This window comes from Scophthalmus maximus, chromosome 21, assembly GCF_022379125.1.
Source record: "Scophthalmus maximus strain ysfricsl-2021 chromosome 21, ASM2237912v1, whole genome shotgun sequence".
Taxonomy (NCBI): domain Eukaryota; kingdom Metazoa; phylum Chordata; class Actinopteri; order Pleuronectiformes; family Scophthalmidae; genus Scophthalmus; species Scophthalmus maximus.
Genome location: NC_061535.1, coordinates 5135854 through 5163849, shown reverse-complemented (window position 1 = coordinate 5163849; position 27996 = coordinate 5135854). Strand labels below are relative to the sequence as shown.

General features: G+C 42.0%; 1 protein-coding gene across 5 annotated transcripts; it reads left to right on the top strand.

Moving 5' to 3' along the window:
* The first annotated feature begins 45 nt into the window (after positions 1–45).
* Positions 46–27879, top strand: pip4k2aa (phosphatidylinositol-5-phosphate 4-kinase, type II, alpha a). 5 transcript variants are annotated; one of them, XM_035619751.2, is made up of 11 exons: positions 46–1316; positions 12211–12308; positions 12470–12566; positions 14042–14194; positions 14612–14758; positions 15283–15321; positions 19334–19438; positions 22148–22261; positions 22420–22660; positions 22840–22943; positions 23482–27879. In XM_035619751.2, the coding sequence occupies exons 1-11, from the start codon at positions 1176–1178 to the stop codon at positions 23560–23562; spliced, it is 1320 nt and encodes a 439-aa protein (XP_035475644.1). In that variant the 5' UTR covers positions 46–1175; the 3' UTR covers positions 23563–27879. The 5 variants fall into 5 exon arrangements, with proteins under 5 accessions (XP_035475644.1, XP_035475642.1, XP_035475643.1 ...); XM_035619749.2 differs by having other exon boundaries at positions 19334–19447; XM_035619750.2 differs by having other exon boundaries at positions 19331–19438.
* The last annotated feature ends 117 nt before the right edge of the window (positions 27880–27996 follow it).

Below are 27996 nucleotides of genomic sequence, written 5' to 3'. Positions count from 1 at the left end.
TGCAGGTTATTATTCCAATGCATGATAAGATTGAGCTGCAAAGGGGGGCAGATGATCCAGTCAATGTCATATTTTCACACTCAGTGCAGATTCCCGATTCGCGAGTCAATAATCACAACTTTGATATTTGAATGGCAAAATGAAGGGCTGATGTAGGAAAGGACTCGCGTGTGCGTGCGCTGCTAAAGAAAAGGCAGAGGGGAGCAGCGCGGGGCCCTGTGCGGAGAGGGCTGCAGCGAATCAGCGCCACAGACACTGCAGCGCGCAGCGGGCTGTCACCTCCCCTCCGCCGAGCTGTCATTTGACAGCGGCACACATGAACCCACAGTGCGGCAGACGGAGTCGGTGGCCACCCGCAGACCGTGCGCCCCAGACATCTGCTCCGCGGCGTTTGAACACGAACGGCGCAAGAACATGACAGGAGGCGCGCCGACCTCTGCGGACTGACCACGAACGCGTCGCAGGCGAGCCGCGTGCTAAAGTTGCTAGCTTAGCGTTGAGAGTTAGCCCGCAGGCTAAGTGGCAGCTAGCTGGCGAGCGGAGTCCTGCTTTGTGCCGTCCGCTCGCAGGAGAAGGTCGGAGCGACTCGCGTTAGCTGGCAGTCAAGAGCGTTCAGTTTGCCACTCCGCTCCAGTAACGTGTCATCTTCCTTACTGTTTCCTCATAGTTAGATTTTCGTTCCCCCCTTCACGTTTTGTTTTATTTATTTTTTTTTTTTTACCGTTTTACACGTTCAAAAAATTTCCCGAAATTTCCCGCTGGGTGTTTTGCTAGCTAGCCAGCTAGCCGGTCGGCTTTGCCAACGCCAGCCCAGTGAGAGCTCCCTCGCGGGGGGCGCGGAGTGCTCCGGGCGGGTCGAGGAAGGAAGAGAGGGGACTTGTGATGTGGGCTGCGGGAAGCGGCGGTATGTTGGGCGAAGGAGAGCAGCGGTGTTAACTTGATGCGGGGGCGGGGGGCTCGTACTCATCCTTGTCGAGGTTAGGGCCATCGAGCTGCGTTGGGCGTCGGATGAAGACAATACTCGGGCCACTTTGATTTGCGAGCAGCCCGAATGAATAGCGGCGGCGTCAGTGAATCGTGAGCCGGTGTTCGCGGTGCCAGCTCCGAGCGAGGGGAGGAGAACTCTGTCGAGATCATCGCACAGACTTGCGCCAAACCAGCCAGTTCGCGTTAAGATGGCTTCGGCGAGCAGCATCGCCGCATCCATTGCGAGCAAAACGAAGACCAAGAAGAAGCACTTCGTTGCCCAGAAAGTGAAGCTCTTCCGTGCCAGCGACCCTCTGTTCAGCGTGCTCATGTGGGGAGTCAACCATTCGGTGAGTCAAACCATGTAATCTTCACATTACGATTCACAGTAGTGCCCCCCCTGAAGAGCCACACAAAGCTTGAGCTACTTGCTGTCAACTGTCAGCTGATTGACAAGTACGAGATGACAGCTGTCCAACGGCTGACCACAGTGTGATTGGCTGCGAGTGTGCTGGACTCGTACAGTGTTCTTTGGTCCGCTCTGTACAGTTACAACTCCCATGCTATTAGGTGTGTGTGTGTGTTTGTGTGTGTGTGTGTGTGTGTGTGTGTGTCTCTTATACTGGCTTCCTGTTGTGCACATGTAGGATAAGCTGCAAGGGCTGTGTGTCATGAGAGCAGATCTTCCCATGCAAGACAGCTTATCTCCACTCGCTTTCTCTTCCTTTCTGCGGAATATTTGCCAATACACATATGTTATGGGGGCTTGGCAGGCAGAGGACACGCAAATATTTCTGCGTATTAAACCTTACACAAATGTTTCACACACATTATTATAGCACACATAAAGATGGTGCTCGATGAATTGACTAAGGCTATATTAATCTTTGGGTCCTGCAGTTTGCCTCCTATACGTCCTCCTTCAACCTTTACTCTGTTTTTCAGAACGTGGTTTTTGCATTGGAGGCATCTGAACTCATCGTCTATTTATGTTTGTCTGAAATGGTTCCCATGACCTAATAGAGTAAATGATGACAACAGTTTATAGTTTATTAAGAGCATTTTGGCCCCTTGATATGAAGTGCTGCTCTGCCTCCTTGCTGTTAATTCATGTGGTTGTCCTGCTTCATTTTGTTGCATGGGGCAGTGGTCAACAGACAGTATAAAAGTTTACCGGTGGCTGTGGCCACTGTAGCAATTTAATCCAGAATTCATTCATTTCAGTTGTAAATTAAAAGTATATAAGGTTTAGAGATTCATAACAAATATCACTTGCATATTACTATTATTTGGTATTAACTTAGTGAGTCACATTTACTGGAGTTAACTTTAGAGCTGCGACAATTAATCAATTCATCGATTAGTAATCGACTACTGAATTAATCGTCAATTGTTTAATTGACATTTCCCCCTATTTCATTGACCAAACTTTTAATCGATTGATCGAGAAAATAATCGACAGATAAATTGATTATCAAAATAATCGTTTGTTGCAGCCCTAGCTGACTTACTATAAACACCTGGTGAAACTTTGTAGCTAAACATCACTACATAAGTTTACATTTCTGTAAACATATGCTATGTCTGACACATTCTTTTTGGCATTTGATTTTTGGCCCGACGTTTAGGATGGCAGTTTATTATGGATTACACAGCGCCTACATAACCGAACATATATGAGGCCAAGACGGTTTAGAGCTGAATCTGTATCTAAGCTGTCGTCTGTAGATGGATTACGGTCACCTGGCTGCGGTGTTAAGCCTGAGACGTGAAGCAAGATACACACACAAGCTTTTCCTTTATGCAGATTTGTAGTCGGTCCATTTACTTTTAAAATATCACTTGACATGCCTAGATGAACATTGATACATTATCCACTACTTTTTAACAGACGTCAGTGTCAGATATGATATCAGTCATATGATCAGCTAGACTGTCATCCTAGGAAGCATAAATCCTTTCCTATAGAGGTTCAATGTAAAAGGGAAATGTGCTGGTTTGGTTCCAGAAGTAATCAAACCTCATTTACTATCCCGTTGACATTTGTATCTACGCTAAGATATATAAAAAACAGCCTTTTCCATTTTCCATACACCCTTGTTGTTGACAGGATAAAGGTCACTGCTCGACAGAAGAGTCCATGAGCGGGTTGAGAGGTCACAGCCAGCTCAGACATGTCTGCAATAAGGACAGTCTCTCTGCCGGACTGAGAGACTGGATGTTTAAAGTTTCTAGACAGCTGAGATTGCAACTTGAAATTTAAACGGACTTCATAGCAGAGCACTGGTGATTTTATGGATATCGATGAAACCAAGTCCCCAACCTGTTCTGCTTGTAGTTTCTTTTCATGGGAGCTGTAAATATATGGTGGGTTTTTTTCACTTCTCAAAAATTAAACATTGTTTAACTGTTAAAATCAGTGTGGTTGCAGTTTCTTAGCAACTGCTGTTGTGTATGCAGATGAGTCTCAGGATATCTAGAGTAAACCTTTGGATTCATATCCTAACAAATTCATATTATAATTGATTGGTCTCATTTAGATCATCTCTCTGTGTTTGTTGTCCATGCATGTCTAATAGAGTAGCAGGTCCAATCCAGGATCATATCATGAACATTCTCTGTCTCATTCATGTGGTCTACTTAGGCCACTGACTCGCAACTATAACAATCTACACGTTTGGAGGATCTACATGTTCGAACTTTTCTCCTGGATTGCGTAACAGAGCAGGGCTGCCGCCAGCACGTTTCCTCCTTGTGCCTTAGGCTGCCTCCCCAGCTGTTTTCCTCATCAATTGATAACTCTGTTTCTCATACCATTGGCAAAATAAGTTGACATTCTCAGGTCACCACATTGAGCCACTGAGTTACTGCCCCTACAGTTTCAAGTGTTAAATAACAGGACAGTGCCAAGGAATAATAAGGATGCCTGGGGAATGTAACCAGACTGCAGAGGCAACATGCAAACACACGCACATATCAACAAATAGTCTTGATATTGTTCACGAAAACTATAAACAACTAAATACCTCCATCCACAACTTTTTTTTTGCAAGAATAAGATGAGAAAATGTAAAAGCCATTAAGATTTCAGGTTTTGTTGATTTTGAATGTAACTGAGATAGTTAAATGTAGTCTTGTTGCTACATTTACTGGTTTTAAAAAGGCTCAGTGAAGATTGTTTTGGGCTTTGGTTTGTTGTCATTTGTTTTTTGTATAGTACGTTTTTTTAATTGGTTGGCTACAACCTATTATAAAAACTTTCTGTATAAACTGTATAACATTATAATTTATACACCCGCTCATGTCTGCGTGGACCCCTATGTGGATGTACGTGTGCAGCCCAAAATCTATGCATAGCGACAGTGCTGCCTGATGGTGCTTCAGATGATAAATGGAATTTTGTGTTGAAGAGAAGTTTTGCGAGAAGATGATGTTTTGTTCAATGAGTAAAACAGCGCACCATGAAGCACATTAATAAATTATACGTTTTTATGGCCCAGGTGTGTCATCAGAGTCATTTTTTGTGTACTATCTGAAAAGAGCAAGGAATATGATCTCTTGAAATTTCTTTGCGACGCAAGAGGTGTGTTGCTGCTTGCCGAAAATAACCTTCTTTGACAGGTTGCCCATTTTTGCTTTATTCCTAATACTTTGAAATTTCACTTGCGTCCCTCAGAGCCTAAATAGGTTACACAGCTCGTGGTTTTACAGAAATGGATTGAGGCCAAAGCCTTTTTTCAGTGGATGATGCTTTGTGGTTTGCAAAGGCTCAAACTGAATAAAAGTCTACAAGATCAATCGCAAACTTGTCATCACAAAAGTATTTTCTGGTTTTAAGTTTGCATAAGATTACAAATAAAGAACAGTTCTGGCTCTGGTTTTCAGTGAGGTGTGTTTTTTTAGGTGTACTGCTAGACACATGTTAGGCTGTGTTCCACAGTTGACTTTCCTTTAGATTTGTCACCTGTTTCAAAAAGCTGCATCGTCACGCTTTAAGGCGGCTCTGGTGTAATCACAGCTTTGAGCAGCTCCTAACCTGCTATTGCACATCGCCTGCTCCTGTATTTGTAAAGATAATAAACTGTGTTCATGATTCCCTTTGGCTTTATACTATCACAGGCCTAAAGATGGTAACATTTTTGTAAAAACCTCCATAAAACTCTCCCAAACCTGCAGGTTCATTCAGTTTTTTTCTTCCAATGCCCTTTTCTGTGTTGTCCTCTCCATGTGGCTCACTTCCACTCCCCGCCCCCTTTCTTTGCTCTGTCCTACCTTTCTGTCTGATAGAGTATAGACGAGTGTGGTTCTTTGGATTGCATAAGAAAGGGTTTCTATAAATATCCCTAGACTTACAGCTAATATTCTTGACAGCTAATATTCGTGATGATTATGCTTGAGGAGAAGAGAAAAGCTTGAGTCTTGCATCCAAGCACCCTCAGGCAGTGACAGATAGAGAACTTGTGGAAGCATCTCCTTAATACAAAAAAAAATAAAAAATGGTGTCATGGCACACACACACACACACACTCCTTTTCCAAATGCGATGCTACATGTTGCTGAGTAGCTACATTCACTCAGCGGGACAGGCCAGATATCATAAGCCTGTTTGTTGCACAGTCAGTCTGAACCACTATATCCTTTAATAGCTGCCCTTTCGTAGCACTGACATTACAACAGACTCTGTGTGTGTGTGTGTGTGTGTGTGTGTGTGTGTGTGTGTGTGTGTGTGTGTGTGTGTGTGTGTGTGTGTGTGTGTGTGTGTGTGTGTGTGTGTGTGTGTGTGTGTGTGTGTGTGTGTGTGTGTGTGTGTGTGTGTGTGTGTGTGTGTGTGTGTGTGTGTGTGTGTGTAATAATTGCTTATCGTATTACTTGTATGCTGTATTGGTTTGGTTTACCTTGCACATTAGTCTACTGCAATTTAAGACTTGGAAACACACTTCAGTAGAATGAGTCCAATTGAATGAATGGCACTGACTAAAAATAGACTTGTTTTCTTTAGCTGATATCAGTTATAAGATTAACTGTACAATTTAGGTATTTCCAACAGCGCCAAGATATTGACGATTAAAATACCTTGAACAAAGCGCTTTGATCAGTGATTTAAATCCGTCTCCTCGACTGTACGTAGACGTGAGTTGTTGGACTTTCCCTTGAATGAATCCAAAAGAAACACTGATGATGGAGTAGTTTGAAGTTTATCTCCCAATTTTATATTCATTCCTTTCGGTGGGCTATTGATTCACTGACATCCACACCCCGATATAATGTTGTACTGTGTTTAGGGCTTTCCCGTTAAAATGGCTTCGGTTTGATTTTGTGTTGCTGCTGTTTTTGTCTTTATCTGGATATTGTTAAAATTGCAACACACTGAATGGTTATGGGATAACACAACAGGTCAGGTGATGACGCAATGCCTCTGTAAGCGGCCAGTGAAAGATCAAGTCCGCACTCTGCTCAATCCACTACAGCTATATGTGACCTTTGATGCCCACTATCTGACTGTTAAAGGGTAAATCTCCATCCAGCTGTATCTGCACTGTATGCCATTATCTTTGTATTTCACTAATATTATGTCAGGTTATGGTCAGGAAGTTTACCTCACGTGGACATTCAGGAAGTTGTTTAAGGCTCAGTGGTTTTTGTGTATTTCTTTGAATCATTCCCCTAAAAATACAAGAGTGATGATGTTGAGTTGGTGGTTGAAGTGTGAGTGTTGCTTGGAAAAATATTGAAATAAGTGTTGATGAGTTTGCAATCTGTCGCTGTATAAAAACAATACAAAAACAGCTGCGCTGTATTGTGTATAGCTTTTGCCAGACTGCAAACTCATAGCTGCTTATTATATTTACACCCTTATCTATTAGTTAATTGCATGATCAGTCAGTCTTGAACACACTTTAATTAGAGCCACTTACACTCTCATATCTTGTTTTTAGGCTGAGAGGAAGTGCGTTGTGGTGCGCCAGCGCCTTTCAGTAGTAGGAGGTACTTCTTTCCTAAACACGTCCAATTACCCCCTCGCAATTGACAGCTTTATCCAATAACACTGGGCATGGTGCAATATGACTACAAATTAAAATATACAATACACACACAATGGTGCTGTTTTCTCCCTCTCTGTTGCTCTCCCCTATTGCAAGTCTTTCTCTACTCTGTTGGTCGTAAAGACAGCTCGCAACGTCTGAGCAGATAAATATCTCACTTTGATTGTCGAGTTTCAGTTTTTAAAAAATTGGAATGGGTCCAGATTTGTTCACTTCCCTGACTCTTGCTACCTTCAAAGCAATATTTCAAGAGCAGAAGGAAAACTTGTTCACGTAAAAAATATTGCTGGGTCAGACCTCTGATCCATTCTATGGTGAAGGAGCTCTTATCCAGCTGAACAGACTCTGTTGTACTCTTGACTTTGATTCAATTAAATATGACTTGTAGATAGGGCTGGGCGATATGGCTGAAAACTGTATCACGATATAAGTGTTTCATATCGGTCGATATCGATAATTATTGATCATTTTTCTTTTTTGACCTAAGAAGCTAGCAGCCGGCGAAGGTAGACTCTTTGCTCCGGTTTCTTCCAACAAGGAAAAAAAAATTATCGAAACGTTCTATCGAACGTATTTGCTATTGATATTGATTACGTGTCTATCGTGATACATATCGTTATCGTTTTATCGCCCAGCCCTACTTGTAGACAATTTTGTTATATTTGAATGATTATTCGTTAATTTCTTGAGAAAATCAAGATTTCCAACACACTGGACTCAGGAGTGGAGATAATATTTGGCAACACCAGTGACAAAAACGGAGGACTTTGTTTGAATTAGGTGGCGTATATGTGATCTTTGACCTTTACAAACAAAGACACATTACAAGAGGAACTTGACAGAATTGGCTCATCGCTGTACTGACTTTTTACATGAGGAACACATTAGTCAGTAACTGAGTCAGGAATTGGAAAAGATAAAGTACATGAAAGAGTCATAGCTTTCCTGTTCATTGTGAAATGTCTCCCTTCAGACTTCATATGCTGATTAGTGCAGCTTTTTTTTTCCATATCTAACTTTGGGAAAGGGTTCTCTCCAATCTGACATTTTCATTACCCCTTTTACAGTATATCTCGCACCTCAGAAATGACCCAATTCTTTTTTTATTATTTTTCAGAGTTTTGTGCCAAGTTTTTTTGACTCTCTTTGCTGTCAACGCCTTTATGTGGCTGTCATCTGCTAAGCGCAAGTCATCTGTCTGTCATTGTTCAGAGAGATAACACTATGCCACGCTGCTGACAGAGCACGCTCTCTTCACCAACTTCCTGTCCAATGGAGCAACCGTGCGCACTTGCTTCATTCTGGGCCGGAAAACCAGTCCTCGTCACCCTGGAGACAAACAGGAAGCTGCGGTGTGAAATTTGTCTGCAAGTTTGATTGCTGCAGGAAGATAAGCAGATACGCTGGATGCATCTGATTAAACAAAATGTAGAAACTATGACACAAGCTCGGCAGACAGTATAGGAGCGCGACACATTATTTAATGTGGATTAGGTGCTAGAAGGGACTGTCGCGTCAATATACCGGATGAGTCGCACTGCCATGTCGGCACAGGCACGATATGTACAGAAGCAGCCGCACAATGGCATCATTTTGAGATGTGCCCAAAGCAAAAACATGATTTGTAAAAAAAAAAAAAAGAGGCTAATATTCTGACATAGACTATTGTGCTCTCTTTTACAGATTTTAGGGTAGCTTGCATATAATTACAGTAACTAGACCATATGTCACCAAAACAGCACCATGATGGGGATATTTCAAACTGATGAGAACTGTATTGTGGACCTATTCAAGGAGCCTAGTATATATCTATTTATCTAACAGACATTTTTACTTCATTTTTATATTTACATGCCTGTGTCAATAATAATTTTCATAGCTGAGACTTGCATTAGCATTCAGTACACTAGTGTCCTCGTATGAGTGTGTGAGAGAGAGAACGAGAGATCCGGCGTTGTCTCTACCCTTGTGTGAAAAAACGGCTTTGTCGATTAGGCGACATCTCCCCATCGAGTACCCAGAAGGCATCTGTGCTGCAGCATCACTGTGACATCAGCGCCTGTCACACCAGGACACAAAAACACACTCGGATATGACATCAGTGGACTTAAATGTTCTGCCGTCTCTGTGTCACTTATGCCCTCCTTTCTGTAATTTTTCCATGCTGTTTTTTTTTTTTTTTTACCTTCTCTTTTGAGACTCATTTCTTTTGCTTTGTCTTCATCTCGCCGGTTTCCTTTTTAACAATACTCTTCTGCTGTCAGTCCTGTTAGTAATGTTCTCGTCCTCCTTTTCTTTCCCTTCCACGGCTTAAAAGCTTACAATAATCCTATAGAAAATGTGAAGTCCAGAGATATCAGTCTGTTTGATACATTCGATTGTGACGTTCTCCTCTCGTATAAGACAAAGTTATAGTGGTGTAACTAAAGTAAACAGCCTCGAAACACAGCTCTGCCCAATGAATGTATGTAGGCTGAGTTTGATAAAGGCAAGGTTGCAATTGTATACAAAGGCAGACCTTTGCTGGTCACTGCCCAAGCTTTTGTTTTACATGACCAGTCAAGCAAGTAGGTCAGAGTCCTTTCTTTACACACATTGTATTCACCAAATTAAAAAAGGGATTGAAACAATTCGGTGAATCGAAGCGTTAATGTTATAATCGGTTGACCTTTGATGACCACCTGCTCGACCTCATAGCCTCTCAAGTTATTATATGTCCATGGGCTAATCGCTGTATTTAGTGCTAGAGTTTCAACACTAAGGATTCCGTGATTGTCCATAAGACTCATGGGAGTGAACTGTCGATTCAAAAATGTACATTCTCTGGTCTAAGCTTCCTGCTCAGGTTCGAGTGTGTTGTCAATGACTTTCCCCTTTTCCACTGGCCATGTTTATGTCATTTTTTGTGCTGGGACACCCAGGATAGGATTAAGATAGCAGCACAAATGTATAACTGCTGCAGAAATAACTGTGAAATTGAAACAGTTTTACTCTGTTTTACATTGTGTTTTCATGCTGTGTTGGAATCGGCATCAATCCTGTACTGTGGGCACTCTGTGCTTGCAGGCTCCAAATAAATCAGATAAAAACTGTCTCACTTTTTAAAATAACGGTTTAAACACTCATCACCCAAAACTGGAGCTGGCAGCAAGTAGCCAGTTTGCTGGCTAAAGAAAATCTCCTATCAAGTTATGCCAGACTAAACCATTGTCCAAACCAACATGGGTTGGCACAAAATGCCTGTAAACATCCGATTTAAAGAATTGATAGATTCAATATGTTGGCATTGGTCCAGAGCAAAATCATGAGCATTATTACCCTAGACATGTTGAAGAGGAGGTTTGAAAAAGGTATTCTTTAGACAAATACAGTATTTGTTGAAAGATAACTTCTTCAATTTGATTTCAGTCCTGTATATGACACTCTTGAGACTCATGGATAATGACAGCAATAATTGTTTAACGTCAAATTATCATGGGGAAACTGGGAGACATTGGGAGCTCCTCCCTTTCCTTAATGGATGTCTGTGGCTGCATATGAAAAACAAATTGATTCGGAAAGAAGTGACAGCACTAACGGACAATCCCCAATGGTAAGAAATATGGGCTCCCTTTTCAAAGGCAGCGGCTACAATTGTGATATGACTCTTCGCTGTCTGCACAATACCGCCTATAAACAATTATGGAAGTTCTTAAATAACTAATTCCTTCCTGTCAATTAAGCAGAAATTAAAATTTAGACAACTTGATTACTCTAATAATTTTTTCCTGGTCCGTTTTGGACTTTTCATACCCAAGCCATCAGCCCATATTTTAGGTATGTGTTTTGTCTTGACTGGTAAGAGTTTGGAATCATATATGTATAAATAATTATATATAATATTGTTGCACAGCCTTATTTGGGACCATTCTGCAGAGAAAGACATGTTTTGTTATTATTACAGTCAATCAGAGTTTTAGTGTTTGAGTTTATTCAGAGCACCTGCAGTACAAATGTGATTGGTGGAATGACAAGTTATTAATAGACTGAAGCAACCTGCCAGCCTCACTGCCTGGAGCGCACGAACGCACGAACGCACGAACGCACACACACATTATGTGTATCAAGCTGTGCCTGAGTCATAACAAATGTCAGGTCTATGTATTACAGCAACGTGATGCATGGCCAGCTCCAAATGGAAACTCCTGCAACGTACCGTATGTCTGAAGCCCCACTGTTTTTATTCATTGTGCAAGGTTTATCTGAAACTCCAGTTATACAACGCATTTTGTTCAATGGCTATCATGACCATAAACGTGCAGTTAATATCACCTGATGGTCGGCGACATCCAGTTTATTTAATCGTCATAAGCGGGATTCAAATATGTCCTATGTGATAGAGAAACAAGACTGCTCTTGAAACTCTTTTTTTTCTTTTCTTTTTCAGTCGAATGTTTCCCAACACTGCAGATGTGAAGATAGCAGTGTATCACAGACGACAGGATATCATGATTATCTTTGTAGCAGGAGCGACACCGAGCCTCGCTCTCTTCTCCTGAGACACACGCACACACACACATTCATTTTTCTCTGACTCTTCTCTCTCTGGCGAGTCTCTATCTTGTCTTCAGCTACGCATGTAAAACACCTTTGAGCCGCAGCAGCTCTGGCAACATTTCCACTCCTCACCTCTCACCTGCAGTTCTCCTTTAACAATGCAGACTACATCCACCTGAAATCAAATCTATAAACTGGTCTCCTCTCAATCTTCTGTGCTGGAGTTCACGATTAAATAATGACCTGGACCAAAACGCTTGGCCCGGATCAAAATTTAGCCCAGATATTTTGTCATCAGATGGCTTTGGTTGGGGGAGGAAAGATCTTGAGGTGCAAGTTGAGTCTATTGTACGTATACAAACCACATTTTCCTCATGAGATGGATAACAAAAATGATAAATGATGTGAGTAGTTTTTGTGCAAAAAAAGGTGGTGAAGCTTTGCGTACGCAGACACCAGAACCAAAAACATATGTGCCTTACTGTATTTTACAGAAATAGGATTTAATGTCCTGAGCATTCATGTTATGCGAGTGCTGACTGTTGCACCAGCATGTGGAAACATGGAAATAGTTTTTACTGTGATTTCACTTCACATGTTTTAGACTGATTTGTCTCCCAAGCTACATCACTCATCTCTTCCATTTCTTTTTCTTCCTCTCCAGATAAATGAGTTAAGCCATGTTCAGATTCCCATCATGCTCATGCCAGACGACTTCAAGGCCTATTCTAAGATCAAAGTGGACAACCACCTCTTCAATAAGTAAGATTTTTTATTTTTATTACTGACTGTATTTTACAAAACATTTGACACTGTACAATACGTTTTTACTCTCATAATTGCTTTAAAATATTCTTCAGTAGTCACAGCATCTCTCAAAATGTAATTTATAATGTCTTGATTCTTTTTGTGTGCGCACACAGGGAGAACATGCCCAGCCATTTCAAGCTCAAGGAGTACTGCCCTCTGGTGTTTCGAAACCTCCGAGAGAGGTTTGGCATCGATGATCAGGACTTCTTGGTACGTCATTGTCACAAATGTCACAGACAAGCCTGGCAACACTATCACTTGCTCCTCTGAGTCAAATGCTCCTGTTTCTTTTTGTCACTTTGCACTATTTGATTGGTGTACACTGGCTCAGCTACTGTCGACAATCACATCATTTGACTGTACCTAATAAACAATCCTCTGGTGCCGCCAGCACAATAAATAAACACTTTGTAACGATTCCAAAACCACTCTGGTCGCAGTCTTAACTAAAGGAAATTGTTGCTCTGTTGCGCTTTTTCCTCTCCCCCTCGTGTTTCGGCCCACTCCTCGTCTTCCTTCCCTCTTTCCCCCAGTAAATCCCCGTTCCCAGTGCAGGCAGTGAGTTGGCAGTATTTGGAGGTCATCGTGTCCCAGCTCAGTGCAGCTGTCCCTCTCACATGTTTACATCAGGGTTCGGCTGGCTGAAGAGAGTGGGCAGTCAGGGGTGTTAAGACAGCGGCCTGTGCGGGGGAACGCTGCCACATTCTCAACATTAAACCACTTTTAATCACATGAAGCACCAGTTGCATTATGGTCAGGAGGTTTATTTGTTTGTCCAATTTTTTTGACCTTGCTCAGAAGGCAGCCTTTTGACATTATTTCTAATTACACTGTTAACATTCCTAATTACAGCCAATGGTTAACACCCGCTGCAAGCCTGCTTCTTTGATGACATGCACCGGTAACCTTTAGTTTTAATGAGCAATGCTAGCGGTGTTACCATAAGTTTTTGTAGTCTTAAGTGAGGTGCAAACAGATTAACCTTTTTCCCCACACATTATAATAAATGCTTGGTGGTTGGGGGGACTTAAGGATATCACAATCTTTTCATCTATGCCAGCCTCAGGCAAATTGCCTCTTAATCATGTTCAGCCTCTGACAACAGCACTTCAGTGTTCCACCAGCATCTGGACTGTAGGTGGACGTCAGAAACAAGACTGAAACTCATTTTGGGGTCTAACCACAAGAAGAAAAAAAAAGCATTTTAGAAATTGTTTTAGTAGGAACCTCAAAGGTTAGTTCTCACTTTGCAATAAAAAGCAATTGGTGCTGCGAGTTGAAGTAGGGAGGGGGGAATAAGGGAAGAGGACACTGGGAATTCTTGGAGAATGAAGCATTGAGCCAGGGGTGTTGGATCATGTTACTATTGAGCTCCAAAGTCTGGGTGGCAGCTGTTTCTGTCTGTGTGTAGCCTGGACAGGCAGCAGGCGCATGGGGTCAGAATTCCATATGTTTAGGCTGAGAGGTGGTCGGACACAAAGAAGGTAGAGCTACGACAACCTGTGGTGTGAGCTTCATCAAACATATAGGAGGAGAGGCTCTGTTGACCATCCAACTATTCGTGAAAATGTCATTTCCTCATCGGTTATTTAAACGAGTGATGAGAGGCCAATGTGGGTACTGATTGTTCATCCTGATCAAACTATTTATTGTTACCTTTCTGTCTTTTCTCTGTATGTTTTCAGAACTCTCTGACACGTAGTGCTCCCTTGAACAGTGAGGCCCAGGGACGGAGTGGGGCCCGCTTCCACACCTCTTATGACAAACGCTACGTCATCAAGACCATCAGCAGCGAGGATGTGGCGGAAATGCACAACATTCTAAAGAAATACCATCAGGTAATTACAGCAGATCGTAGGAATAATACATAAAAGTCCTGATTCTGTGTCTTTGGAAATACCTCGAAAACAGTCTCTTCAGGGACATTGTCATACAACATAAGTCATACAAAATGTGACTACATTATAATCACACATACATCATTTTGATATCAGCCAGTGCCCTTTTTATCTTCCTGCATTATAAACTGTCACACAGGCCTACAGCACAAACCGCACAAGCCAAGCACCTTCACAGACATGTGCCTGATTCTTTATTAATGCAACTATACAACTTTTTTTCGGCAGTCTGAGTAAATTACCAAAAATGTATCGGATTACAGAAATTCATGTTATTTTAGCAGATTAAAGCCCTCTTTGTAGATCAGGTGAATTGAAATGAGCGAATAATCCTCAATCCTTTTTTTTTTTTTGTAGTTTATTGTGGAGTGCCATGGCAACACACTCCTGCCTCAGTTTCTGGGGATGTACCGACTCACCGTGGACGGAGACGAGACCTACATGATTGTTACGCGCAATGTTTTCTCCCACCGCCTTTCTGTCTACAAAAAATACGATCTCAAGGTAGGAGGGGAGGACCGATCAAAGAAAATAAGGAAGCATGGAAAAGAAAATTTGATCAGAGAGCCTAACTTTAAATTGAGGAATCTCTGCCTGTCTGTTTAGATTTACTCAACATAACTCTTCCATTCAAAAAAAGAGTGTAGAGTGTGAAAAATAAAAGCCTGTTATATTTTATATAAAGCATGTACAAGTCAATCCTGGGAATTTCCCCATAGTTGGTTAAATTTGGTTTGGCTTTAGGTTTATCATAAGACATTAGCCACTGGGTAATAAATATCCTAAAACAGGGTTTAGAGAGATAACCCGCCTCAGAACAGAGTGAAGCCATTTTAAGCCATGTTGCGCCTTGCTTGCCTAATTGGGTGAGCTTCTGTGTTCAGGCATGCACAAGGGGTTGTGCGTATCTGCAGGGATGAGTGTAAGAAGGGTGGCGAGGGAGAAGACCAGAGCGAGACTTTCCAGTGGTTCTTGTAACAACTGGGTTATGGAGAGTAATTTCCTTTCTTCTTCTTTTTTTTTTTTAGGGTTCCACTGTGGCAAGAGAGGCCAGCGACAAGGAGAAGGTACAGGCACCTGCCGTGAGCCAGGATCCACTGTTGTACATACACACACCAGTTGAAACTTAAGCCCAAAATCATAACTTTTACATTATGCTTTAAACTGTCAATTGAAATAATGATAATAAAACACAAAATTCAATTTAAAAGTGCATTGAACTAACGTTTAGAAACGTCATAGATTTACAGATCAGTCAGCAGAAACAGGACAATCCACACCGCCAGCATATTTTGAAACATTTTAATTTTTGGTTTTGGTTTTTATGTGCAAGCCACTGTATCTTCCACTTTTCTTAGTGCGGTGGAGTAAATAAAACAAGACAACCAATAGGCATAACTCCACACACATCTTACTTAAAAAGGTTGTTTTTTTGTCTTTTGAACAGACCTCTGTCTTTTGAGCACATCATGTAGCATGTCGCTGAAAGTCAAGCTGACTCTGATGATAATGGAAGTCAGAGTCGTGTGCGGATTCACCAAACGGACACCTTGCACCTTGCTGACATCTCGATTCTGATGTCATTTTTTACAGAAGGAACAAGGGCAGTCAAACAGGAACATCGTTTTACAAATACACCAAATATGGAACAGAAACTTTCTTTCAGGTCACTTAACCACCGATGGTGATGCACTGGAAACGAGCCTGTTAAAGCCACGTGGTCAATTAGAGAACGAGAGAGAGCAAACAGTTTCCGGTGGTTTCAATAACCAGCACAGTTTCAAACAGTTCCAGGCTCACTGTCATCAGCCAAATGGCCCAAACTAACACAACTCTGGTGTCTGCTTTCATTTTCCCCTTTGGGTGGGGAATGACAATAGCGAATATCCATCTCGTTCATTTAGCACCTACTTAATCACACCATTCCCTTCTCGTCCCTGCACGCTATCTGTTTCTTTAATTTGCTTCATCCCCTCTAACCTTGCTTACGCTGTGCCATCATCTCCCCCGCTTGCTGTGATTGTGTTGAAGGGTGTGTGTGTGTGTGTGTGGGGGAGGGGGGTGTGTGTGTGTGTGGGGGGGGGGGGGGTATATATGAGCTAGAGATTTTGTGTTTGATAGTGATGTACATGTTTCTGTTTGTTGTGAGAGACGTTGTGGGTCTGCCTTTCAAAAATGAATTGCTGCTTAAATTTTGAGGGACCAGCTGGTTCACTTTGCTTCCTGTTAAAATTGCTCTAACTAAAAATTCAAATGGATATTTTAGCAGATACAGACTTTATATATCTTGCTTTGACCTTATGTGCGATAATAATTGTTGACCTTTGAACATTATGACTTTGGAGCACTGTTCTTATGACCCAGTAGCTTTGCTTTATTTTAAAGGAATGGTTGTCCAAAGATTTTTTTTTTCATTGCATGTCTCCACATGTCACTCTGCAAAGGTCTGTCTGATCCTGAAAACGAGGTGTGTTTTTTTCTCTTTCTTTAAATATGTGATAGTTCCACAGCTTTGACCCAGAGGGGGTTGAACTTTCCACTCGATCTTACAGTGGCTTGACCGCAGGGGCACCATGCAGCAAGGCATGGCCGACTCCAGGGATTCCCCAAACTAGATATAGCCTCCTTTACACGGAAGAAGAAACAAAACATTGGGGTTAAAACAGATGATAAAGCTTCTGAGGATTTAACGCGCGTGTGTGTGTGTGCGCGTGTGCGTGTGCGTGTGCGTGTGCGTGTGCGTGTGCGTGTGCGTGTGCGTGTGCGTGTGCGTGCGTGTGCGTGTGCGTGTGCGTGCGTGCGTGCGTGTGTGCGTGTGTGCGTGTGTGTGTGTGTGTGTGTGTGTGTGTGTCTGTGTGTGTGTGTGTGTGTGTGTGTGTGTGAAACGCCATTTATGGTATATTAGAAGTGACAGGATTCATTGTGCTGAGCTAACATGAATGTTATTTTCACAACACCGACTTCAAAATTACAGATTAATACTAGGTTATGTCTATGGTGATTTGTGTGGTTGTTTGACCTTTTAATGAAATGCAGCTACTAACCATTACTGGGAAGCTTTACCGGTTTTAACTAGCTCGCAAAATACAAAAGGTGACCACACACTTTTGAATGTGCGCTGAATCTGACAAGAAACATGAAAATCAAACTGCAGTTGCCCTCCATGAGTTCTCGGTGGCTATGACTAAATGTGTCTCCTTCAAATGAGGTTTAGTATGTGGACATTACACTCTCTCTCACACACACACACACTGCAGCTCGACCAGCAGAACAAAGAAGCGGTTTCATCATGCCAAATGAATGGGAAATGAAATTATGCGTTTCGTTCAGAAGGTAGAGTGTGTGTGTGGGTGTGTGGGTGTTGTGTGTTTGTGTGTGTGTGTGTGTATAGAAATTGCTTCACACACACACAAGCACAAACAACAAGCATGGCAGGGCTCTCACCTGACCGCATGAACCGTCTCCCTTTCATGCATGTATCTGCATGGTTCTATGATGGGTTTTTTTGCATCTTCTTTTTTAAGCTACATGATTTCTAACACATGTCCGACCTGTACGAACACCAGCTCCCATTCTGTTGCACATTGTGGACACGTTCTCTTCTACCCCATGTACATGTTTTTTTTGTTGTTGTTGTTTTTTGAACATACATTTCGGTTTGGTTCTTAAAGCTGCTCTCTCAGGGTTCTGGCAGCTTAACAGCAGCAATTGGCTTCCTGGCACATCCTAATGTAAAGCAAGTGGTCAGTAAGGTAACATGTTCACTATCTTAACTAGAGGACAAGCAGATAAATTTGGGCCCGTCAAATTGTAAGTCTATTAAATTTATGGTTGATCTCAAAAACTTGTCCAAGACCAATTTAGGACACTGACCCCCAATTTAGCAAACTTTGAGGAGATTTTTGCGTTTGCAGTTTTCATATACAAAAGTAAATCTCTGCCACTCCAGAAAAAAACAAAACACTTATCTAAATAATAATTTTAAAAGTTTGATGTTTATCACGTAATAAAATATTTTCACATTTTTTGTAACGTATGACGTTATAACATGAAGCTTTTCTGTTCATAAAAATAGAATATTTATCTTGTTTTAATGCGAAATGGTTCATGTGTTATCATGTGTTTGAATGAGGAAACGGTGAATGAACCTACTTACTGCTACTACAACTCAGTAGAGGCAGAATCTCACCAGTTTCACGCTTTAAAATTTTGGAAATGATAGCGTTAAAACATCAAACATTATAAGTTGTGATAATATGAAAACATCTTGTTGTATCTTGAGATTTATAATTTTTTCTTTTTCTGGCGTGGTAGCAATACATTCCCGTGGTAGCGGTTGTGTTTGTCTGTTATTAGATGGCCACTGGTGAAATACCACCTGTGTCTCCGCTCAGCGGCGTTCCGCTTGTTGTTTTGTTTACTCTTCTTTCTCTCCTCACACCAGCACCAGCTGGTCTCTCTGTTGGGCACACATGGCTTGAATTTGTTGGTGTGATTGAGTGTGAAGTGCCTCGATATTTCATCAGCAGCCGCTTATGTTGTAAGCTCGTAGAAATAGTCCCTCAAATGTTCCTAGAACGCAAATTAGTTCACAGTTGTTTCCTTTGCTCAGTTTATTTCCAGCTCGTAGTGTCCTCAGAGTGGCGTTTCCCTTCTCTACACGTCTTCACAGTGTAGGCAGACCAGAGTTATGCATATGACAATACAACTCCTAAATCTTGACCTTCAGTGGTCTGAAATCCTATCAATACATGAAATAAGCATGGAAAGGATTTAATTGCAAAAAAAAAAGTTATTTACATTGTCATAGAATGAACGTGTTGCTCACAAATGTCCACTCTCTTCACCAAGCCAATGTAAAGATGTCTTATAAAATTATAAACGTCTCGATTGGTCATATGGATCTTTCGCGTTGATGCCCTTTCCAACCCTCCAACCAATTTGAAAAAAAAGAGAAAAAAAATTGTGTTCTGTTACATTTTAAACACTTTGCCTTTACTTCCAACTTCCTTCCTCTCTCCTTTCTTCTCTCCTCTACCCCTACCGTCCCTCCCTCGCTCCCCCCCCCCTTTCTAGCAGCCGCCCCCACCAGAGGATGTGCCCGCGCGGCCCAAATCTGGTAACGTTCAGCAAAGGCTGCAAACACTGCGGATTGCCACGCGCTTTTACTGCGCCATGAAACACGTAAGAGATGTAAGAGAACCAGGGCTCCTATACCAGGCATGATCTATTAAACCAATCTTATTTTATTTTTTAATTTCCTTTTGTGCGGCCGAGCATTATCGTTTCCTCATCCTCTCCAGGCTGATGCACATTTATTTAAAGGCCATATTTTTGCACATTTCTCATCACCTTTTGCTCAACTTGTCACCACGTTCAGTTTTAGCTTTGCCGGAGAGATCTTTTATTTTTCTTTCTCTCTCACCATTCCACCAATGACACCTACATGTATCTGAAACACTGGAGAACAAGAAGTGGAAGAGTAAGGTGGTGGCATTAACGGGAGAGACGACAAAAAAAAAGTTCTGTATCCAGAGATGGAAACAGAAAATACACACTTACACTGTTCAAAAGATGATCATAGTGGAGGGAGAATGTGTTGCTTTGTTGGTTAGAGGCTGAAACTATTGAGTGCCGTACACAAAACCTTCAAATGTTTCACAGTCCAAATTGATGAGGTACGTGCTTTTGGCAATGAATGAGTTGGTGCCTTAGGGCATTAGCTAAAGGCTTATCTAAGCCATGAGCTGTACAGTATGTGCCACTAGTCCAGCCTGAAGGCACTCAAAAGAAAAACTTTTTTCCCCCCATTTCATTGAAGATATTCACATTATTTTTTAATAAACATCAGTCTTGTTAATATGTTACACGTTTAGGCGCCAACTACTAGAAGCACATTTATCAAGAGCAATTTGTACTCAGTAATTACACATAAATGATATACGCATCTTACACTGCATCAACATCAGTGATAGCATATAATAAATTCTACACAGCTTTGTTCCCCTGGGACAGAGAGATGGCAACATTGTCAAAGAAATTCGTTTTTAATCTTTTCTAATATATATTTCTCTTTTCCTTCTTAAGACCTAAATGTGGAAAATCAACAATAGGCCAACATATAGAATCCTTTGTGTGACTTTAAATAAGCATGAGACGCGCTGAACCACTTAGAAACGACTGCTGGAGGTAGAAGACGGTTGAAAATGGGTTTGAAGAAAGCTGGATGAATGTGCGAGCTGAGCTTTCAGTTGAGGTGACAGACATAAAAATGCTCTCATTTTATGTTCATTAACTTTTTTTTATGTCGCTTTTATCTACAGGCTATTCTAGTTATTCATGCCATATTTATTGCATTTAATTGGAGGTCTATGTCTGTGTATATATTCAGGGATATATGTGCTGAAATGTCCTACTTTTTGTGAGATGTATTCCTGTGTTCATCTGTGTAACGGTGTATTCTGAAGGTGTGTGTGCGCGTGTGTTTGTCTGTCAGAGCTCATACTAGTGCTGTTATTTGTCGCTGCTCTTCTGCTGCTGCCATAGAAACCATGTAGTAGCTACACCGCTGCTGCTGCTGCTGCCCTGTTGCCTCATTTCCTGCTCTTCTTTTTCCTCAGTGACTCAGAACTAGGCCCCGCCCCCCTTCCCCCCTCAAATGACAACTCTTCCCCCTACAGGCTGCTGCCAGTGTTGCAGCAGCCTGGTTTTTGAATCCCAGTAGATAGACACTTAAATAGGAAACCGCTTAGTTCCGGTTCTCGGCTGAATTGTGGGACCTGTCAGAAAGGTATGCCGGCTTTATGGGGTCATAAAACGCAGTTTATATATACTGCAAATCACAATCTGGTTTCCTGTATAAGAATCTTGGATGGACGATGTTAGTAAACTAAGTGAAACATATGCTTTTCAGTGTCCAGCCCACCGTGTCATTGCTTTGAGTTGGACATTCTTTTTACTTTTTCTTGACACAAAGTTTATGGATCTACCAGATGCATTTTTATAAATACAAAAATGTCCAAATCTCTTTAAAAAGGTGTCTCTCTCACACACACACACACACACACACACACACACACACACACACACACACAGACAAAACAAATTGAAGAGTGCTGTTTGTTTCACGGTGCTGAGAAGTGAATACATTTCACCGTAAACAATATGGAAAAAAATGCGAATCAGTGCATCAGATGGATCTGTGCCCTGCTGCGAGCATCCCGCATGTACTGTTTCACCCAGTTAAATCATTTAGCCTGAAAAGAGGTCGGCCGTAGTTTGGACGGACTGCCCGTACTTTGTTGGCCAACTCATTTTGACCACTAATGTATGTCGTGTTTGGCTGAATCAGACGGACTCATCTAACAAACCACAGGCTCAGAGCCTCGTCTACTGGGTATTTCAACATGCAGGACTGTCTTGTCAGGGCAATGCATTAAAACGCACGGTTGACATGACTTATTGCTATGAATAAATCTCTGTTACTGTTCATTTTGAAATACGATTTTTTGCAGTTGAACAAAACGCCAATATACAATGTATTAGTCCTATGTCAAATGACAAATGTCAATATTTTTTGTAGTCCTCTGGGGTAAAAGGATAAAGAACACTGATGCTGAAGTCACTGCCTTTAGTCACTATTTTCATCATGTGCTGTTTTTGACCAAATATTGAATTATATTCAAGGATTCAAACTGTGTGTGATTGGAAGAATTTAATTTGTTTCTCGCCTTCTAAAACTTTTTAAAAATTGACGCTTGATTTAAGCACCAGGATTCTGTCACGTTTATTGCCCAGCTCTACTTGCTGTAGTACCATGTCATCAGTTTCAAAGTGTGGTGGGTTTCTTATTTATTTATTTATTTTTATTTTTGGGTCAATACTCATGGGCAGGCCAAGGAGCTGCCCACTTACAAGGACAATGACTTCATCAATGACGGGCAGAAGATCTACATTGACGGGGAGAACAAGAAGATGTTCCTGGAGAAGCTCAGGAAAGATGTGGAGGTACGTGTCAACAGTTAGATACGACTGAAACCGCAAATAAAGTACACCTCTGTATCCATCGATCTCTCTCTCTGTGCTCTATGCTTGCTCACTGTGAATATATATATGCAAATTTCCCTCTTCTCTTTCTTTGCTCGTCACACTGCTCATCTCCCCAGTTCCTGGCCCAGCTGAAGCTCATGGACTACAGTCTGCTGGTGGGGATCCACGATGTGGAGCGATCCGAGCAGGAGGAGGTGGAAAGCGAGGACAACGATGCCGAGGAGGAGGGGGAGAGCGACGGAGGGGGCATTGGGACGCCCCCCGACAGCCCCAGCAACACCCTGGACAGCACCAAGCCTCTGTTGCCGGGAGAGTTCGATCCCACCATTGACGTCTACGCCATCAAAAGCAATGACGGTGAGTAATCAGCTGCTACTATGATACATGTAATACTGAGAGCTCCCCCTACTGGGTGTTGTGGCCTTCTTTATGGTTGTTACACCATATCTCACAATAGCTTTCTTTTTTCTTTTTTTTTTGTTGGCAGTCTTGTGCATATAGATTCTCATTTAAGGTGCATTTGTTTTCAACCTCAGGTGCTCCCAGGAAGGAGGTTTACTTCATGGCTATCATAGACATCCTGCAGCATTATGATGCCAAGAAGAAAGCTGCCCATGCCGCCAAGACTGTCAAACACGGGGTAGGTGGTTGCATACAAGAGCAATTTAAATGCTTCTTTTCAGAAAAGGGTAAAAAAAGACTATTCACAAATATACTCTACACCAGAGGTTCTAAACCCTTTTCCAGCTGCTACCCACCAGAATAATCAGTTCTCGCTCAAACATCATTCTCAACCTTATGATTAGCTTGTGCGCAACTGTGACCGTGTGTTTTCTCACTCAGCAAATGAGTTGAAAGGAACATGATGCGTCCTGTGACTCTGACCCCTAAGCCCACCAGGCAAGTTCCTAAGAGGTGCATGAAACCAGTTTCACAAAAGAAGTTTGTTTTGTTTTGTCCAAGCACTAAATCATGTGCACTCTGATTCTGACAAACACACCCAATAACATCCATTCTGAACCAGATCTCACCACCGGTACAGACAATGTAAAAGCTATTCCCATTTTGAAATACGTAATTTTATTTTTGATATGTTGTTTTTTTCTTCTCTACATCCAAGGATCTCGCCAGCCGCCTACTATTCAGTGAACGTCATTTGTCTCTGTGTCCCCATGCAGGCCGGAGCAGAGATCTCCACGGTGAACCCAGAGCAGTACTCCAAGAGGTTTCATGATTTCATAACCAATATCCTGTCATAGTCTCCAGGAGTGACAGGGAAGCACAGTGGCACATGGGGGGTGGGGGTGGGGGGGTTAGTAGAAAAGTGACGGAGAGGGAAAACCATGGAGAGGCTGAATCAATAAGGTGCTGTGATGGCTTTGTCTCGCTCTCCCTCATCCATCCTCCTCATCCCTCATGTTTCTCACTCTCTCTCAGAGGGGGGGTGGTTCGCTCTGCAGCTAAAAAAAAACAACAACAACCCATCATTCGTTTACATTGAACCTCTCCTCGGTTGAGTTTTGTCCACGTGTTACTTTGGATGATAAGGGTGTTGAAAGCAAGTGTTCAAGTCATTATGTATTTTTTTTTTTTGATATCGTGTTTTGTCTGTGGTTGTTTATGTGGGAATATGGCTTTTTTTTTATTGCCTCTAACATAACATCCGGCACCCTGCAATTTTTCGAACTATTTTAGAGATATACAAATATTGATGTTGGTAATTGTCTTTCCTTTGCGAGATCAGATGACGGCACAAGGTTCCTCTAGTGGAGAGAAAGCTTGAGTGGGATATAGTAAAAAAAAAAAAAATGAAATGTTGAGCCTCGCCTAATGCAATTGCTTTATTTCAGGAAGTAGGACGCAGTCTTCCAATAGGCAGCCAACAGATCCCCCCCCGAATGCTATACAGGCACTCAGCCAAACAAATTTTCCTCTTTTGGTTCCTCCTCCTCCTCCGTCATTCATAGTCTGTTCCTATCCTCCGCGTTCCTTCGTGTGTACAGATGATGAACTGAGCTTCTGGGTTATCCTCTCGCCACACAGTCAAACCGACACTTCTCATTAGGGGAATTTCACTCGTTCACAACAAATTGAAACAGCATTCTGTCCCTTTTTGCTTCGTCGTGACGTACAGCGATTTACAGTCTGACAGAGGTAAAGATGCTTCAAATGAGGAGCAGGGGAGCTTCTCTTTAGTGTCGTTCACTCGGAATATGTTGGGCATTGTTAGTTAGCCAGTGTTTCTGTTCCCTGTGACAGGGCAGCAACCAGAAGTCCTGTGTGGCTGTGGAGAGAAAGTCGCTCCTCAAAACACCAGCGGCCCTCAACGTTTTGTTGCCATCAACACCTTATAAGTAAAATAGAAAAAAAAATTTAAATGTTGCACTTTTATGTTGTTAGAGGTTGGGCTCTCTTCTGTTACACGCGCTGCAACAAGGAGGAAAAGGAACTAGGCTCTCGTAGAATTGAATCTCAGAAGCCTGACGTCAAACCCTGTCTCCTCTGTCGGCTCTCGCCAACGGGTGCAACTCACTGGGGTTGTTCGGGAGGAATTTACCGCTATTGCCAGGGACGAAACGTGGGTGAATTGTTTACAGGGCATTTGTAAATTCACCTTTCCAATCCTCTATGGAAGTTGTTCTGTGGCAGCGGCGCCGTGGCAGGTTTTGGGACCAGGCAACAGTGCGATTGTGACTGTGCATTCAGGGCAAACATAAGGCAGTTTACCTCCAACAAATCGTACCAGCACACACCCAGTGATGGCGAACGGTGTGTGTGTGTGTGTGTGTGTGTGTGTGTGTGTGTGTGTGTGTGTGTGTGTGTGTGTGTGTGTGTGTGTGTGTGTGTGTGTGTGTGTGTGTGTGTGTGTGTGTGTGTGTGTGTGTGTGTGTGTGTGTGTGTGTGTGTGTGTGTGTGTGTGTGTGTGTGTGTGTGTGTGTTCAAAAGTTGTATGGTGGGAAAAGAATGGGGGAGGGGGAGGTTGGAAAGAGTATCTGCAGATGTAAAGATGCGTGTTGTTGAGTCATCATCGCTCTCTTCTCTAACCTCAGCCGTGAGTCTGTTACTCACTGTTGTTGTCATGTGTTGTTGTTGTTGTTGTTGACAACGTTTTTTTTAAAGGTGGTTTATCTGTGTTTGAATTTGGCAGTTGTGAATTGATGTGGTAATATTTTTTTTCGTGTCAGTGGTAGGTTTGTTTGTATTTTTGTATATTTTGCACAAGAGGAAAGGAACCAAATGTTACGAATCTGATCCCAATTAGTTGAAACGGTCTTAACAAGGGAAATGCAATATACTTGTGAGTGAGTAAAGTTTGTTGTGCGCTTGACGTTGTGTATCACCTCTCGGTAACCAACTAAAACAAGTGACGTCGTCCTCCTTGACTATTCTTACCCATGCAAAAAGCTTCCACTGCAATATGTTTGCTTGGATATCATAGAATATATTCACATTTATATTTTTACATTGGATTTTAGTCATGAAATATAGTTGTATTTAAAAAAAAAAAAGAAAAGAAAAGGAGCCACCCGTGGGAATGAATGCTGGTGCTGTGGTAAATGAAGAATGATTGTGCTTGAATTTATACAATGCTTAGTGTAGATGTACCTCGAAAAAGAAAAAAAAGTTGTTAAAAACTTGCATGTCACAGGACTAAACTTCCTTCGCCCTCTAGTGTGTGTTGTCGGCAGTTCAGGTTCTCTCGTGTCTCCACTTTACCCACATTCGTGAGCCGTGTTCAGTGATAAATAGTCCTCACCATGCTTTAAATAACTGTGTTTCATTGTATACACTGTGCAAGATGTGTGCCTTTATACTCCAAAATCATTTAATTTTATATTTTGTAATCTTTTTTTTTTTAAACAAAGGTAAAAGGTTATTTTAATAATAGTGTGTTTACTTAAACATGCGTTATTTCCCACTTTGTTTTCAACCGTCTCCCAACACCCCTCTGTGTTTTCACTCAGTTCAACAAAACCATTCAAATGATTGTGTTTTAACTGGCAAAAAAATTAATTTGAAGATTCTGTACATTCAGATAATCATTCTAAATAATTCTGTGCGCGCGTGCGTGCGTGCGTGCGTACGTGTTCCGATGGCTTCACCCGCTTCAGGGGCCCCGTCAGCATCATCATCACCCGCTTACCACAGATGCGGTCACATTTAAGGATTGTGATTATTGTTTTTATTTTGGATTTATGTTTGTGTTCGTCCAAAATTTCACTCAGTTCCAATGCACAAGCTCCGTTCATTTCTGAAACATGTTCATGTTCTCTCGCTTCCCAACTTTTTTTGTGTGTGACCCACATCCACCTGCTTGTGGTCAGTGGGGAGGTTGTCAGCTGATAGTCAGTGGTTCTTTGATATTTCTGTGTTCTGTCACTATAAATGGGCTGTTTTGTTGTTGATGTTCGTAGGTTGTGTCATAAGGAGAAAAAAATCGGGAACGAGGGAAACACAATCAAGTTCAATCGAGTCTGTTCGGCCCTGGAGGCTTCCTTTAGTCAAACATAAGCAGCAGTAGAAAACAGAGCAGTGCATGCTGGGAGTGTTTTTTTTTTTTTTCCTTTATCTCTGGATTTTTTTGTGATGAAGACAATGTCACACTGTAAAGACAGTTGTAACACACGTGCGCTGCTGCTGTACATTGGCAGGAATAAGTTGTTTGCTCTCATGAATGAACTCCGTCACCACGTCGACCCGTCAACCCGCTGCCAGCGTTCACTTGCCAAAAAGCATCTTTCAGCGATCACAACTACCCCACATGAGCTTGAAGAGCAAGAGTTTTTTCTGTGTAATGTGTCTGTTTGAATTCTACCTTTGTTGATTTGATTGTTTCTCTACTGGGAGATAGTGCGAGATGTGTGTCGCTCATATGTGAACATGTCCAAAGTGTCCGTGTGGTTCATCGAGCGTAAAAGGGAAAAATGTAAGAATTAACATATGCTCATGACCGGAGGCCGGGACAAGGTCTGCTGAGAGGGGGACGTTTCATTTGGCTTTTTAAAATTGAAACTTAAACAAATCCTTGTGGATTTAAATAATGAATTATAATCCAAAGATAAGAGTTTTGAACATGCTCATGAGCAAGTTGATCACACTGAATTTTGCATGCAAGAAGTGGATCCAACACACATCAGGGCCAGGAAACCTCTCCCCTGCAGGACGTTCCTCCGGCTTCACCACAGCCCTGAGTACTTAAACTATATACGTGTGTGTGTGTGTGTGTGTGTGTGTGTGTGTGTGTGTGTGTGTGTGTGTGTGTGTGTGTGTGTGTGTGTGTGTGTGTGTGTGTGTGTGTGTGTGTGTGTGTGTGTGTGTGTGTGTGTGTGTGTGTGTGTGTGTGTGTGTGTGTGTGTGTGTGTGTGTGTGTGTGTGTGTGTGTGTGTGTGTGTGTGTGTGTGTGTGTGTGTGTGTGTGAGAGACTATGGTTGGTGAGCTCCCTCTCAGTGGCAGAAAGCCGACCTGATGTTGTACATTTATTGTTCTTCACATTTATTGATGATATAATAATAAAACACTCCATTCCATAAGCCTTCACTCAAACCAATTAAAGCACTTGTTCTGCTTAACTCAGACTTCACCTGTCCTGGTTTCTTCTTCAGGATGTCTGCTATTTATTCCTACATTGCCTTGTATTTTTATTATTTTCTTAAATACTTTATATAACGCTGTATGTTTGAGATTCCACAGTC